The 15,705-nt window shown below is 45.2% G+C and overlaps 1 protein-coding gene across 2 annotated transcripts in view; it reads right to left on the minus strand.

Moving 5' to 3' along the window:
- The window catches only part of USP32 (ubiquitin specific peptidase 32), a 433,758-nt gene that overhangs the window by 169,036 nt on the left and 249,017 nt on the right, over window positions 1–15,705 (minus strand). For both annotated transcript variants that reach the window (XM_063954012.1, XM_063954011.1), the window contains exons 8-10: window positions 11,222–11,337; window positions 2,642–2,704; window positions 1,928–2,011 (exon numbers count right to left, since the gene is read on the minus strand). In XM_063954012.1, coding sequence (XP_063810082.1) covers window positions 1,928–2,011; window positions 2,642–2,704; window positions 11,222–11,337 — 263 coding nt within the window. The remainder of the gene's footprint in view (window positions 1–1,927; window positions 2,012–2,641; window positions 2,705–11,221; window positions 11,338–15,705) is intronic.

The following is a 15,705-nucleotide window of genomic DNA, read 5'->3' on the forward strand; positions in this document are numbered from 1 at the left end:
AAAGGATCCTAATCAGAGACCCAACTCAATTCCTGCATTAGGAACGAAAGGCTACTTGCATAGAAAGAGAGAAAATGCCTTTTACTTATTACATCAAGCAATATTATTTCAAGACTCTGTGGTAGTTGTCTGAAGAGACTGTCTTTCTGGCTTTGATAATAGTCTGAACTACTGAATCTGAGAAACCCTTCTTTTTTAAGATCTTGGTATCAAGAGCCATGCCATAAAATTTAACGGATGGATGACCTGACAAACAATTGGCACCTGAAACACGTCCTTTCAAAGCAAATATCAGGGGGAATCTGCTACACCACTGGATGGCTGCGTGACCCATGGAGCCGCGCAAGCTGGCCGCCTCGGGATCAAGACGCCAGGAAATCTCCATCATGGCTTTGTCCCTCTCCTGCAACGGCTGAACCAAAAGCCCTGAACTGAAAATATATTCCTCCAACAGCTAACCTTAAACTACATTGATGGCCATCTCAAATGGGCATGTGAAGATGAACATTCTTTAAGTCTATACATGTCAAAAACTTGTTTGCCTCCTTTCCATTTATAGCTAAATTTACAGATTCCATCCTGAATCTGTCTACCCTCAGTCTTGTATTTAAATCCTTCTAGTTTATAATGGGTTTGTGCTTCCCATCTGGTATTTGAACTAAAAACAGATTGGAATAAACTCCCATTTCTCTTTGACATTCTGGTACTGGGCAACTCCTGAGTCCTGAAGAGACGTAGTAGCTTGCTCTAAAAAACAGAGATTTTTGGATGTCCTTTGGTAAAGCACCTTCTTGGTGGTGGACCCAATAGACCTAGAATGTAACCTCATTATATTGTACGAATATATCTGTCAACAGTCTGTATGATGAGGACCTTCTCCACTGGTCCCTGAATGAAAGCACATGGGCATTCACCACAGACATTTCTGGATGTGTGCCGTTCTCATCATGATGACTTTTTCTGGAGCCTTAGCATCTGTTCCCTGGCTGCATCTTTAGACCTAGAGAGAGCGCCAGGTTTCCTCTGGCACTACTCTCGCACAGTCCCCTAGTTGGAACTTTCTATCCCTGCAAAGCAGCAACTGCCGCCAGACTGCCAGCTGAGACCGGATCCTGCTGCTCTGCAGCTGCTCTCACTGCCAGCTTGCTTTTGACAGCTGCTGTCAGCTGTGCGCTTCCAGCAGTGGCTCCTAGCTTCAGCCTGCTTCCCTGGTGCCAGTAGCTGGACTGCTGACGCCATATTGGACCATTGCACCCCACTTTGATACAATACAGGCCGTCGGCAGCCTTCCTTCCTGGGCAAGACTTTCTCTGACACTGCTAAAGGTATAGAAAGGGGTGGTTGAGTCCTGGAAGGACTGACTGATTCCTTTAACACTTAATTTTAAACTAAGAGGTTGGAGAGTAGGATTTTATATACCTTAAAAAAGTTCACTTATTCCTTTCATAATGTATGGGATGCCTGGACACTTCCCGCTGCGCTCGCCCCGCTTTTGTAGGTTCTAATCTACTACTGAGGCTCTAAGTCTGTTCCTCAGTTACACATTGCCCCCCTTTGTTTCCTTTCTTAATTTTTAAACCTGTAGGCATTTCAATTTTATACATATTATATATTTTGGTATAGCCATAAGGGTAATGTTACTCCTCTTCTCTTGCATCTTTGTCCCATCTCAGGGTTCCTTGTTATTTGTAATTTTATCTGTACTTCTGCTCCTCTGCCTAGGAGCACAGCATATTCTTATGAAGTGCGTGAGTGCCGCTTTAAGCTTTTTTACTGTCTATATAATGACCAAATTGATTTCAAAATAAATTAAAGGAAAAACATATGGCTTTGTATAAGACTCATTTTTAAAACTATTTATCATGTTTCATAAAAACACAATAATTTCTCCCCAAAGAATACAAGTATGCATTGTTAATGCACTTACCTGAAAAAGAAGATTTAAAAACTCATTGGCAAGAGCATTTTTAACACTCCATATCTGGTAATCCTCCAGTGTAAGGTGCCCACTCTGTAACAGATTAAAAAAAAAAATGTTATGTCCAAAATTACATTAAATGGTCAACAATTTTAATCATGAGGTATAAAAACAAAACAAATTGTCACCATATTATTGCTATGTGTTTATTGACTATGAAGAAAATAATATTTCCATCATAAAGCAGGCAGTCAATATTATATGGGTAAGCCCAGTGGTTCTCAAACTGTGTGGATTGGTGGTTCATGACCAATTCAAATTATTTATAGTCAATGTAATAGGCAAAACCAGTGCTGGTGGCTGTCAATCATAAAATATGTGGACAAACAGAAAGGAATCCTGTCCCTCACATACAATTGAACCTAAGGATGTCATATAAATCCAATTTACTTTATTTAACACTTCTTTCTAAATTTCTCAGTAAAAAACTTTTGGCCTAAGTGTGCTGTGAAAAAACATTCTGATCCTCTAGGGCGCCGTGATTCAGTAAAGTTTGGGAGACACTAGTTTAGCCTGTTCTAAGATATATAGCATAGCTTAAACAAATGTGTGTATGTTTGTGTAAAATATAAGGCTCTATGTAACTGTATAATAAATATGAAAAATGTAATTGCTTTCTGAAAAATATAGATTATGTACAACAAAGAAATTAAATTAACTTACCTTTGTCGTATCATGAGTTTTTAATATATGATCTATTATATCAGAAAGATTCAAGTGTAATTCCTGTAAAAGACAATCAGATGAGAAAAAGGCTTTATTTATTATTGCATTATTCACAACAAAAATTCTATGAAATAGAAGCAGTGATAACTCACACGAGTTTGTATCTATTTTTTGCACTGTTGGGTCTGTTTTTGGTACAGAACACAAGTAAGCACAAGCCAACAATTAAACATGCATACAAACATGAATCAGATGTCCATCTGTGCGTTTCATGTATGTGACCAGTGTATGCGCTGCCTACCTGTGTGCCTTCGGTGGGTATTCAATTAGCCCCGATAATTTTTCTAACGAAAAAAAAAGTCTGGTAGCGCAATTTTTGACCGAAGGTTATTATTGGGCTGTTCAACTAAAGCCCGGGAGAAAAATGTCCCTTTTTCGTGCGATAACATATGTGATCCGGGATCAGTTTCTGGACCCATGTGTTACTGCCAGCTGCTTACTGGAGATTATACTTCAGGTGCCTGAGGCACCCGAAGCATAATCCCCAACAAGTGTAGGTATCGGGGCTAACTAAATAGCCCCTGGAGAATCAATTAGCTGCGACAAATTACCACAAGTAATTGTATACCCCCCTTTGTCTACCCTCTCTAGATAACCAAATATGCTAAAAATAACTAAATTACCACTTGTATGTACCTCAATTAATAATGTGGACATGAGGTGGTTCATTAAAAGGTCCTATATTTAAATTCATTAATTTAAGTAGGAATGGCCATGGTCCATTGATGGATTGTAACCAGTGACTGTCTACAGTTAATGGCGAGTGTTTTATTTAAAAAAAAAAAGAAAGAATATATTTTCTTGAAAGGTTAATATACTTCAAGTACATTCGTTATGAGTACAAAATACCAGACAATATTACGGTATACCCTATGTATCCAGGTCCAGGCTGGAAGTGCCCAAATACAATCCTGACGGTCAGAACAAACAACCAGAGAGAACAATGTGTATGCTAACAATGGCCCTCATTCCGAGTTGATCGCTCGCTAGCTGCTTTTAGCAGCCGTGCAAACGCTAAGCTACCGCCCTCTGGGAGTGTATCTTAGCTTAGCAGAAGTGCGAACGAAAGGATCGCAGCATTGCTACAAAAATAGATTGTACAGTTTCAGAGAAGCTCGAGACTTACTCCTAGCTAGCGATCACTTCAGACTGTTTATTTCCTGTTTTGATGTCACAAACACGCCCTGGGTTCGGCCAGCCACGCCTACGTTTCCCCAGTCACTCCTGCATTTTTAACGGACACGCCTGCGTTTTTACACGCACCATACGCAAGTGCAGAAATGCCGCTTTTTTACCTATTCGCTGCGCTGCGACCGAAAGCAGCTAGCGAGCAACTCGGAATGAGGGCCAATATGCATATGATAATAAGGGTATACATCACTGGTGTCTCAAGAGTTACACAACATCCATATAAGAGCTAGAGAACCACTCAACATAGATACTTTTCGATACATATGTACATAAGGTGGTATACAATTCAGAAATGGGCATAAAAGATTTAAAGGAGACCCTGTGTTCAAGAGCCTCCAAATTATACCATGCAGGAAGTTGAAAGCACCTCTGTAAGGTGTACCAAATAATTTTCTATGTAGACCCTCATTGTTCACTGGGGCCAATCCATCATGAGGCAAGCGGATTATTTTTTCCCCTCATTGATGACACAGCACCGATGTTGATGGTAAAAATAAACAAACATTGGTGGCACCTCTCTAATGGCCGATGTCTGTGCATGCTCACTACTCAGCCATCGATGGCTAAACCATTGAAGATTTAAAATATTCAACCATCAATTCAAAAGCTATGACTACTTTGAAGTACATCATATTACACAGGAATGAAACAAATTGTGAAAGATTCCAGGCTGTTAAAGTTTCCCACAATGAGATTGTGACTCCACAAGGTGCAGCCTACAAAACAAGCCAGCTCGGACATATGAAACACCCAGCAACATCTCCAAAGTTCGTCTGGACATTTTTGCCATTTGTTTTTACCTCATCTGGTATTTCATACTTAAAGCACACTTAATGAATTAATGAGTAAGTGTAAATAGATACACTTATGTGTCTTTCTAGCACACACTCATCTCTTCTGCACCTTTGTAAAAGCCATGCAGATAAGCAAATGCCTAACCTCCCAAACTGAGAAATCACTCCACTGCACTTCATGCACAACGCAAACTGCACAAGTTGTGTTTAACACAACTACTGTAAAAACAAATATAATACATACACAATATAAAATTGAATAAGACATCAGTAAATATGTTAATTCTTTTTAGCAATGCCAAAAATAAGAATTTACTTACCGATAATTCTATTTCTCGGAGTCCGTAGTGGATGCTGGGGTTCCTGAAAGGACCATGGGGATAGCGGCTCCGCAGGAGACAGGGCACAAAAAAGTAAAGCTTTTACCAGATCAGGTGGTGTGCACTGGCTCCTCCCCCTATGACCCTCCTCCAGACTCCAGTTAGGTACTGTGCCCGGACGAGCGTACACAATAAGGGAGGCAATTTGAATCCCGGGTAAGACTCATACCAGCCACACCAATCACACCGTACAACTTGTGATCTAAACCCAGTTAACAGTATGATAACAGAAAGAGCCTCTTAAAGATGGCTCCTTAACAATATAACCCGAATTTGTTAACAATAACTATGTACAGTATTGCAGATAATCCGCACTTGGGATGGGCGCCCAGCATCCACTACGGACTCCGAGAAATAGAATTATCGGTAAGTAAATTCTTATTTTCTCTATCGTCCTAAGTGGATGCTGGGGTTCCTGAAAGGACCATGGGGATTATACCAAAGCTCCCAAACGGGCGGGAGAGTGCGGATGACTCTGCAGCACCGAATGAGAGAATTCCAAGTCCTCTTTTGCCAGGGTATCAAATTTGTAGAATTTTACAAACGTGTTTTCCCCCGACCACGTAGCTGCTCGGCAGAATTGTAATGCCGAGACCCCTCGGGCAGCCGCCCAAGATGAGCCCACCTTCCTTGTGGAATGGGCCTTAACAGATTTAGGCTGTGGCAGGCCTGCCACAGAATGAGCAAGTTGAATTGTGTTACAAATCCAACGAGCAATCGTCTGCTTAGAAGCAGGGGCACCCAACTTGTTGGGTGCATATAGTAACAACAGCGAGTCAGATTTTCTGACTTCAGCCGTCCTTGAAATGTATATTTTTAAGGCTCTGACAACGTCCAACAACTTGGAGTCCTCCAAGTCGCCAGTGGCCGCAGGCACCACAATAGGTTGGTTCAGGTGAAACGCTGATACCACCTTAGGGAGAAAATGCGGACGAGTCCTCAGTTCTGCCCTATCCGAATGGAAGATTAGATAAGGGCTTTTATAAGATAAAGCCGCCAATTCAGATACTCTCCTGGCGGAAGCCAGGGCCAGTAACATAGTCACTTTCCATGTGAGATATTTAAAATCCACCTTTTTCAATGGTTCAAACCAATGGGATTTGAGGAAATCTAAAACTACATTTAGATCCCACGGTGCCACCGGAGGCACCACAGGAGGCTGTATATGCAGTACTCCTTTAACAAAAGTCTGTACCTCAGGAACTGAGGCCAATTCTTTTTGGAAGAATATTGACAGGGCCGAAATTTGAACCTTAATAGATCTCAATTTGAGACCCATAGACAATCCTGATTGTAGGAAATGTAGGAAACGACCCAGTTGAAATTCCTCCGTCGGAACACTCCGATCCTCGCACCACGCGACATATTTTCGCCAAATGCGGTGATAATGTTTCGCGGTGACTTCCTTCCTTGCCTTAATCAAGGTAGGAATGACTTCTTCTGGAATGCCTTTCCCTTTTAGGATCTGGCGTTCAACCGCCATGCCGTCAAACGCAGCCGCGGTAAGTCTTGAAAGAGACAGGGACCCTGTTGTAGCAGGTCCCTTCTCAGAAGTAGAGGGCACGGGTCGTCCGTGACCAACTCTTGAAGTTCCGGGTACCAAGTCCTTCTTGGCCAATCCGGAGCCACTAGTATTGTTCTTACTCCTCCTCACCGTATACTCTTCAATACCTTTGGTATGAGAGGCAGAGGAGGAAACACATATACTGATTTGTACACCCAAGGTGTTACCAGTGCGTCCACAGCTATTGCCTGTGGATCTCTTGACCTGGCGCAATACTTGTCCAGTTTCTTGTTGAGGCGAGACGCCATCATGTCTACCATTGGTCTTTCCCAACAGTTTATTAGCATGTGGAAGACTTCTGGATGAAGACCCCCCTCTCCCGGGTGAATATCGTGTCTGCTGAGGAAGTCTGCTTCCCAGTTGTCCACGCCCGGGAAGAACACTGCTGACAGTGCTATTACGTGATTCTCCGCCCAGCGAAGAATCTTGGCAGCTTCTGCCATTGCACTCCTGCTTCTTGTGCCGCCCTGTCTGTTTACATGGGCGACCGCCGTGATGTTGTCCGACTGAATCAACACCGGTTTTCCTTGCAGGAGTGGTTCCGCCTGGCTTAGAGCATTTTAGATTGCTCTTAGTACCAGAATGTTTATGTGAAGAGACTTTTCCAGGTTCGTCCATACCCCCTGGAAGTTTCTTCCTTGTGTGACTGCTCCCCAACCTCTCAGGCTGGCGTCCGTGGTCACCAGGATCAAATCCTGTATGCCGAATCTGCGGCCCTCCAATAGATGAGCCTTTTGCAACCACCACAGAAGATATACCCTTGTCCTTGGCGACAGGGTTATTCGCAGGTGCATCTGAGGATGCGACCCTGACCATTTGTCCAACAGATCCCTTTGGAAAATTCTTGCATGGAATCTGCCGAATGGAATTGCTTCGTAAAAAGCCACCATTTTTCCCAGGACTCTTGTGCATTGATGTACAGACACCTTTCCTGGTTTTAGGAGGTTCCTGACAGGTCGGATAACTCCTTGGCTTTTTCCTCGGGAAGAAAAACCTTTTTCTGAACCGTGTCCAGAATCATCCCTAGGAACAGCAGACGTATCGTCGGAAAACAGCTGCGATTCTTGGAATATTTAGAATCCAGTCGTGCCGTCGAAGAACTACTTTAGATAGTGCTCTTCCGACCTCCAACTGTTCTCTGGAACTTGCCCTTTTTAGGTCGTGCAAGTAAGGGATAATTTAGATGCCTTTTTTCTTTGAAGAAACATCTTTTCGGCCATTACCTTGGTAAAAAGGCCCGGGGTGCCGTGGATAATTCAAACGGCATCGTCTGAAACTGATATTGACAGTTCTGTACCACAAACCAGAGGTACCCTTGATGAGAAGGACAAAATTTGGACATGGAGGTAATCCTTGATGTCCAGGGACATTCCGGTTCGCTATCACTGCTCTGAGTGACTTTATCTCGATTTGAACCTTTTATGTAAGTGTTCAAAACATTTTAGATTTAGACTATGTGTCACCAAGCCGTCTGGCTTCAGTACCACAATATAGTGTGGAAAAATAATACCCTTTTCCTTGTCGTAGGAGGGGTACTTTGATTATCACCTGCTGGATATACAGCTTGTGAATTGTTTCCAATGCTGCCTCCCTGTCGGAGGGAGCCGTTGGTAAAGCAGACTTCAGGAACCTGCGAGGAGAAGATGTCTCGACTCTCCAATCTTTACCCCTGGGATAATACTCGTACGATCTAGGGGTCAACTTGCGAGTGATCCCACTGCGCCCTGAGACTCTTGAGACTACCCCCCCACCTTGAGTCCGCTTGCACGGCCCCAGCGTCATGCTGAGGACTTGGCAGACGCGGTGGAGGGCTTCTTTTCCTGGGAAAGGGCTGCCTGCTGCAGTCTACTTCTCTTACCTCTATGTCTGGGCAGATATGACTGGCCTTTTGCCTGCATGCCCTCATGGGAAAGGAAAGATTGAGGCTGAAAAGACGGTGTCTTTTTTAGCTGAGATGTAACTTGGGGTAAAAAAGGTTGGATTTCCCAGCTGTTGCTGTGGTCCCCAGGTCCGATGGACCGACCCCCAAATAACTCCTTCCCTTTATACAGCAATACTTCCATCTGCCGTATGGGATCTGTATCACCTGACCACTGTCGTGTCCCTGACATCTTCTGGGAGATATGGACAACGCACTTATCTTGATGCCAGAGAGCAAATATCCCTCTGTGCATCTCACATACATATATATAGAATGCATCCTATTAAATGCTCTACATGAATAAAATATTTTCAGTCAGGGAATCCGACCAAGCCAACCCAGCACTGCATCTCCAGGCTGATGGCGATCGCTGGTCGCAGTATAACCACCGTATGTGTGTATATACTTTTTAGGATATTTTTCCAGCTTCCTATCAGCTGGCTCCTTGAGGGCGGCCGTATCTGGAGACGGTAACGCCACTTGATAAGCGTGTGAGCGCCTTATCACCCTAAGGGGTGTTTCCCAACGTACCCTAATTTCTGGCGGGAAAGGGTATAACGCCAATATTTGCTATCGGGGTAACCCTACGCATCATCACACACTTTTATCTGATTCAGGAAAAACTACAGGTAGTTTTTTCACTCCCACATAATACCCTTTCTTGTGGTACTTGTAGTATCAGAAACACGTAACACCTCCTTCATTGCCCTTAACGTGTGGCCCTAATGAGAAATACGTTTGTTTATTCACCGTCGACACTGTATTCAGTGTCCGTGTCTGTGTCGACCGACTGAGGTAAATGTCTGCCAGCACACACCAAAAACGCTATAATTATATAGGGACAACCTTATATAAGTGTTTCTCCCTTATAGCATCTTTTATATATATACAATATCGCCAAAATCAGTGCCCCCCCTCTCTGTTTTAACCCTGTTTCTGTAGTGCAGTGCAGGGGAGAGCCTGGGAGCCTTCTCTCCAGCTTTTCTGTGAGAGAAAATGGCGCTGTGTGCTGAGGAGATAGGCCCCGCCCCTTTTTCGGCGGGCTCGTCTCCCGCTATTTTTGAAGTTAGGCAGGGGTTAAATATCTCCATATAGCCTCTGTGGGCTATATGTGAGGTATTTTTTGCCTCTAATAAGGTTTTTATTTGCCTCTCAGAGCGCCCCCCCCAGCGCTCTGCACCCTCAGTGACTGTTGTGTGAAGTGTGCTGAGAGGAAAATGGCGCACAGCTGCAGTGCTGTGCGCTACCTTTATGAAGACTCAGGAGTCTTCAGCCGCCGATTTTGGACCTCTTCTCTCTTCAGCGTCTGCAAGGGGGCCGGCGGCGCGGCTCCGGTGACCATCCAGGCTGTACCTGTGATCGTCCCTCTGGAGCTAGTGTCCAGTAGCCAAGCAGCAAATCCACTCTGCACGCAGGTGAGTTCACTACTTCTCCCCTAAGTCCCTCGTTGCAGTGATCCTGTTGCCAGCAGGACTCACTGTAAAGTAAAAAACCTAAGCTAAACTTTCTCTAAGTAGCTCTTTAGGAGAGCCACCTAGATTGCACCCTTCTCGTTCGGGCACAAAATCTAACTGGAGTCTGGAGGAGGGTCATAGGGGGAGGAGCCAGTGCACACCACCTGATCTGGTAAAAGCTTTACTTTTTTGTGCCCTGTCTCCTGCGGAGCCGCTATCCCCATGGTCCTTTCAGGAACCCCAGCATCCACTTAGGACGATAGAGAAATAAATATAAGGTAGTCCATTATGGTATTCACAGCCAAACAACTACATGTGTGTCCTCATACACTATTGCCGCTGTGGCGCTAAACAGCCCTTTTCGGTCCTGTGCTACTCAGCTTGCGCTGATAGGCACATTTGAGCAAAAAAGACTCTTAATTGCAAAAATTAACTGGATGCGATAAAACAGCTTAATGAGACTGCACTGATTAATTTGATATGCAACACTTGTAATCTGTGTGTGACTGTGTCTGAATCTGTATATGAAGTGCTTGGATGCAGCAGGCGTGGCTTTTCTTCACACCAAGGTCCGCTGTACTTTATTTGTACATTTTTAAAACTAATTCCTGTGTGGTTTAAATTGCAGACTGTTGTCTCTGGTACAAACTGACTTGTATTTCCATGCATCTGCTGTGCAAATAAGGTGCAAATTGAACAAAAAAGTCACTATGTTACATTTCTCTGCGCCGCTCACTCTTTCCGGGTGTCTCCCACTGCATGGAGTATTGAGGTTTGTTGCATGAAGAGCAACTGTAATTCATTTTTAACACTGCATGAGGTCACCACATATTACATTATTTGAAAACTAGTTTATTGGACCCGGGGACATCCATCCCTCCTCAGCTCCAACACTTTCCTGGCAGCCAGTCCTCCTCTTTTAGGTCTGTCCAGTCACGCTCGCACTGGGAGCTGTTGGGGCATGAGCATAGGCCTCCACAGCACATGAAGTCAGGACAGTCCTTCTACAATTATAATATAAAGTCTCACCGGGTAAAAAACCCATCCACTGATGCTTTATTTTCTTAAGTTTCAAATGAGTGTAATAATTACAGTTTAAAGGACACATTCTAAATCAAAATGTTTTGCAATACTGTTCTAAAAGGCTGATCTAAGCTACATACATATACACTATTAAGGACAGCAGTTACATTATAGAAAATAAAGATCTTACAGGTATGGCATCAGTGCGGTTATCCTTCCACACCTCTAGTAGTGCAAGCACCATCTCTTCCAGTTCAGTGCGAGACAAAACACCATCTCGATCTATGTCAAATACCTTGAAACAAACTAGTTTAGAGGAAAATAAAAGAAAAAAAAGATAGAAATGTTAGAGACTAGATTGTGTCTGAAAATAATTCTATATAAATATATATTTGGCCAGTACGGATGGTGTAACGGTTAGCATTACTGCTTCACAGCACTGAGGTCATGGGTTCGATTCCCACCAAGGTCCTGTATGGAGCTTGTATATTCTCCCCATACTTGCGTGTACTCCGGTTTACTGACACAATCCAAAAATAATTGGCTCCAAAAAAAAAAATAACCCTAGCGTCTGTGTGTACATGTGATAGGGGATATAGATTGTAAGCTCCACTGGGGCAAAGACAGATGTGAATGGCCAAATGTTCTCTGTAAAGCGTTGTGGAATATGTGTGCGCTAGCTATATAAGTAACTGGTAACAAATAAACACATTTTTCATAAACTATCCTCCTAGCAAAAATGCAGGGTTCCCACATGCAAACTAGTTACATTTTTGTTAAGTCACCCTGAAGTCTGATTGGACTGCAGATTTCACTGCTCTGCCACTCCCACACAATGGCTATAAAAAATAAGATTTTACTTACCGGTAAATCTATTTCTCGTAGTCCGTAGAGGATGCTGGGACTCCGTAAGGACCATGGGGAATAGACGGGCTCCGCAGGAGACATGGGCACTTTAAGAAAGCTTTGGACTCTGGGTGTGCACTGGCTCCTCCCTCTATGCCCCTCCTCCAGACTACAGTTAGGGAAACTGTGCTCAGAGGAGATGGACAGTACGAGGAAGGATTTTTTGTAAATCTAAGGGCGAGATCCATACCAGCCACACCAATCACACCGTATAACTTGTGATACACTACCCAGTCAACAGTATGAACTGTTGAACATAGCCTCGGTTAAACCGATAAACTATAACATAACCCTTATGTAAGCAACAACTATATACAAGTCTTGCAGAAGAAGTCCGCACTTGGGACGGGCGCCCAGCATCCTCTACGGACTACGAGAAATAGATTTACCGGTAAGTAAAATCTTTTTTTTCTCTAACGTCCTTGAGGATGCTGGGACTCCGTAAGGACCATGGGGATTATACCAAAGCTCCCAAACGGGTGGGAGAGTGCGGATGACTCTGCAGCACCGATTGAGCAAACTTGTAGAACTTTGCAAAGGTGTTTGAACCCGACCAAGTAGCAGCTCGGCACAATTGCAATGCCGAGACCCCTCTGGCAGCCGCCCAAGAAGAGCCCACTTTCCTAGTGGAATGGGCCACAACCGATTTAGGCAATGGCAAACCTGCCGTAGAATGCGCCTGCTGAATCGTATTACAGATCCAGCGAACAATAGTCTGCTTTGAAGCAGGAGCGCCAACCTTGTTGGCCGCATACAGAACAAACAGAGCTTCAGTCTTCCTGATTCTAGCCGTTCTGGTCACATAAATCTTCAAAGCCCTGACCACATCCAGGGACTCGGAATCCTCCAAGTCCCGTGTAGCCACAGGCATGACAATAGGTTGGTTCACATGAAAAGATGAGACCACTTTTGGCAGAAAGTGAGGACGAGTCCTCAACTCTGCCCTATCCACGTGAAAAACCAAGTATGGGCTTTTATGTGATAAAGCCGCCAATTCTGAAACACGTCTTGCCGAAGCCAATGCCAACAACATGACCACTTTCCACGTGAGGTATTTCAACTCCACAGTTTTGAGTGGTTCAAACCAAGGTGACTTGAGGAAACTTAACACCACGTTAAGGTCCCAAGGAGCCACCGGAGGCTGAATATGCAGCACACCCTTCACAAAAGTCTGTACTTCAGGAAGAGAGGCTAATTCTCTTTGAAAGAAAATGGATAAGGCCGAAATTTGGACCTTTATGGACCCTAATTTTAGGCCCAAAGTCACTCCTGTTTGAAGGAAGTGAAGTAGACGGCCCAAATGGAACTCCTCCGTAGGAGCAGCTCTGGCCTCACACCAAGAAACATATTTTCGTCATATACGGTGATAATGTTTTAACGTCACGTCTTTCCTAGCCTTGATCAGGGTAGGAATGACCTCCTCCGGAATCCCTTTTTCCGCTAGGATCCGGCGTTCAACCGCCATGCCGTCAAACGCAGCCGCGGTAAGTCTTGGAACAGACAGGGCCCCTGCCGCAGCAGGTCCTGCCTTAGAGGAAGAGGCCACGGATCATCTGTGAGCAACTCTTGCAGCTCCGGATACCAAGTCCTCCGTGGCCAATCTGGAACATTGAGGATTGTTCTGACCCTGCTTATTCTTATTATTCTCAACACTTTGGGTATGAGAGGAAGATAGAGGAAACACATAGACCGATCTGAACACCCAAGGTGTCACCAGAGCGTCTACCGCTACCGCCTGAGGGTCCCTTGACCTGGCGCAATACCGCTTTAGCTTTTTGTTGAGATGGGATACCATCATGTCTATGTGAGGCAGACCCCACCGACCCGTGATCTGTGCAAAGACTTCTTGATGAAGTCCCCACTCTCCCGGATGCAGGTCATGCCTGCTGAGGAAGTCCGCCTCCCAGTTGTCCACCCCCAGGATGAACACTGCTGATAGCGCGCTTACATGGCCTTCCGCCCAGCGTAGAATCCTGGTTGCTTCTGCCATGGCCACTCTGCTCCTCGTTCCGCCTTGGCGGTTTATATGAGCCACTGCCGTGACATTGTCTGACTGAATCAGAACCGGTTTTTCCTGAAGCAATTCCTCCGCTTGACGCAGGGCGTTGTATATGGCCCTCAACTCCAGGACGTTGATCTGGAGACAAGTATCTAGATTTGACCAGAGACCTTGGAAATTTCTTCCCAGTGTGACTGCTCCCCAGCCTCGGAGGCTTGCGTCCGTGGTCACCAGGACCCAGTCCTGAATGCCGAACCTGCGACCCTCTAGTAGGTGAGCACTGTGCAGCCACCACAGGAGAGATACCCTGGTCCTGGGAGACAGGGTGATCCTTTGATGCATTTGTAAATGGGACCCGGACCACTTGTCCAAGAGGTCCCATTGAAAAGTCCTCGCATGGAACCTGCCGAAAGGGATGGCCTCGTAGGAAGCCACCATCTTCCCCAGGACCCGCGTGCAATGATGCACTGAAACCTTTTTTGGTTTTAATAGGTTCCTGACCATGGCTATGAGTTCCTGAACCTTTTCGATCGGAAGAAAAACCTTTTTCTGGTCTGTGTCTAGAATCAGCCCCAAAAAGGTCAGATGCGTTGTAGGGACTAGCTGGGACTTCGGTATATTGAGAATCCAGCCGTGTATCTGCAACGTCTTCATGGACAGAGAGACACTGTCCAGCAACATCTCCCGAGATCTCGCCTTTATGAGGAGATCGTCCAAGTATGGGATAATTGTGACCCCCTGCCTGCGCAGGAGCACCATCATTTCCGCCATTACCTTGGTGAAAATTCTCGGGGACGTGGACAGCCCAAACGGCAACGTCTGAAATTGGTAGTGACAGGCCTGCACTGCAAATCTCAGGAACGCCTGATGAGGGGGGAATACCGGAACATGAAGGTAAGCATCCTTTATGTCCAGGGATACCATCCAATCCCCCCCCTCCAGGCTGGCGATGACCGCCCTGAGTGATTCCATTGTGAACTTGAACCTCTTCAAGTACAGGTTCAGGGATTTTAGGTTTAAAATGGGTCTGACCGAACCGTCTGGTTTCGGGACCACAAACAGGGTTGAGTAATATCCCTCTCCTTGCTGGAGATGAGGAACTGTGACAATCACCTGTTGAATATACAATTTTTGGATTGCTGCCAACACTAGCTCCCTCTCTGACGGGGAAGCCGGCAGAGCCGACTTGAAAAACCGGCGAGGAGGCACGTCTTCGAATTCCAGCCTGCATCCCTGAGAAACAATCTCTAATGCCCAGGGATCCACCTGCGAGTGAACCCAGACGTGGCTGAAAAACCGAAGACGAGCCCCCACTAGATCTGCATCCCCCCGGGAAGCCCCAGCGTCATGCGGTGGACTTTGCAGACGCAGGGGAGGACTTCTGCTCTTGGGAACTAGCTGTGTGCAGCTTCTTTCCCCTGCCTTTCCCTCTGGCAAAAAAGGACGATCCCCGTACCTTTTGGTTTTTATTGGAACGAAAGGACTGCATTTGATAATGAGGTGCCTTTTCTGTATGCTGCGGGGGGACATAAGGTAAGAAATTCAACTTACCAGCCGTAGCAGTAGAGACAAGGTCCGAGAGGCCGTCTCCAAACAACTCCTCCCCTTTGTAAGGCAAGGACTCCATATGCTGCTTTGAATCGGCGTCTCCCGTCCACTGTCGGGACCACAAGAGCCGCCTAGCAGAAATAGACATAGCATTTATTCTGGAGCTTAATAAACAAATGTCTCTCTGAGCATCTCTCATATACAAGGCAGCATCTCTGATA

This window comes from Pseudophryne corroboree, chromosome 2 (genome assembly GCF_028390025.1).
Source record: "Pseudophryne corroboree isolate aPseCor3 chromosome 2, aPseCor3.hap2, whole genome shotgun sequence".
Taxonomy (NCBI): domain Eukaryota; kingdom Metazoa; phylum Chordata; class Amphibia; order Anura; family Myobatrachidae; genus Pseudophryne; species Pseudophryne corroboree.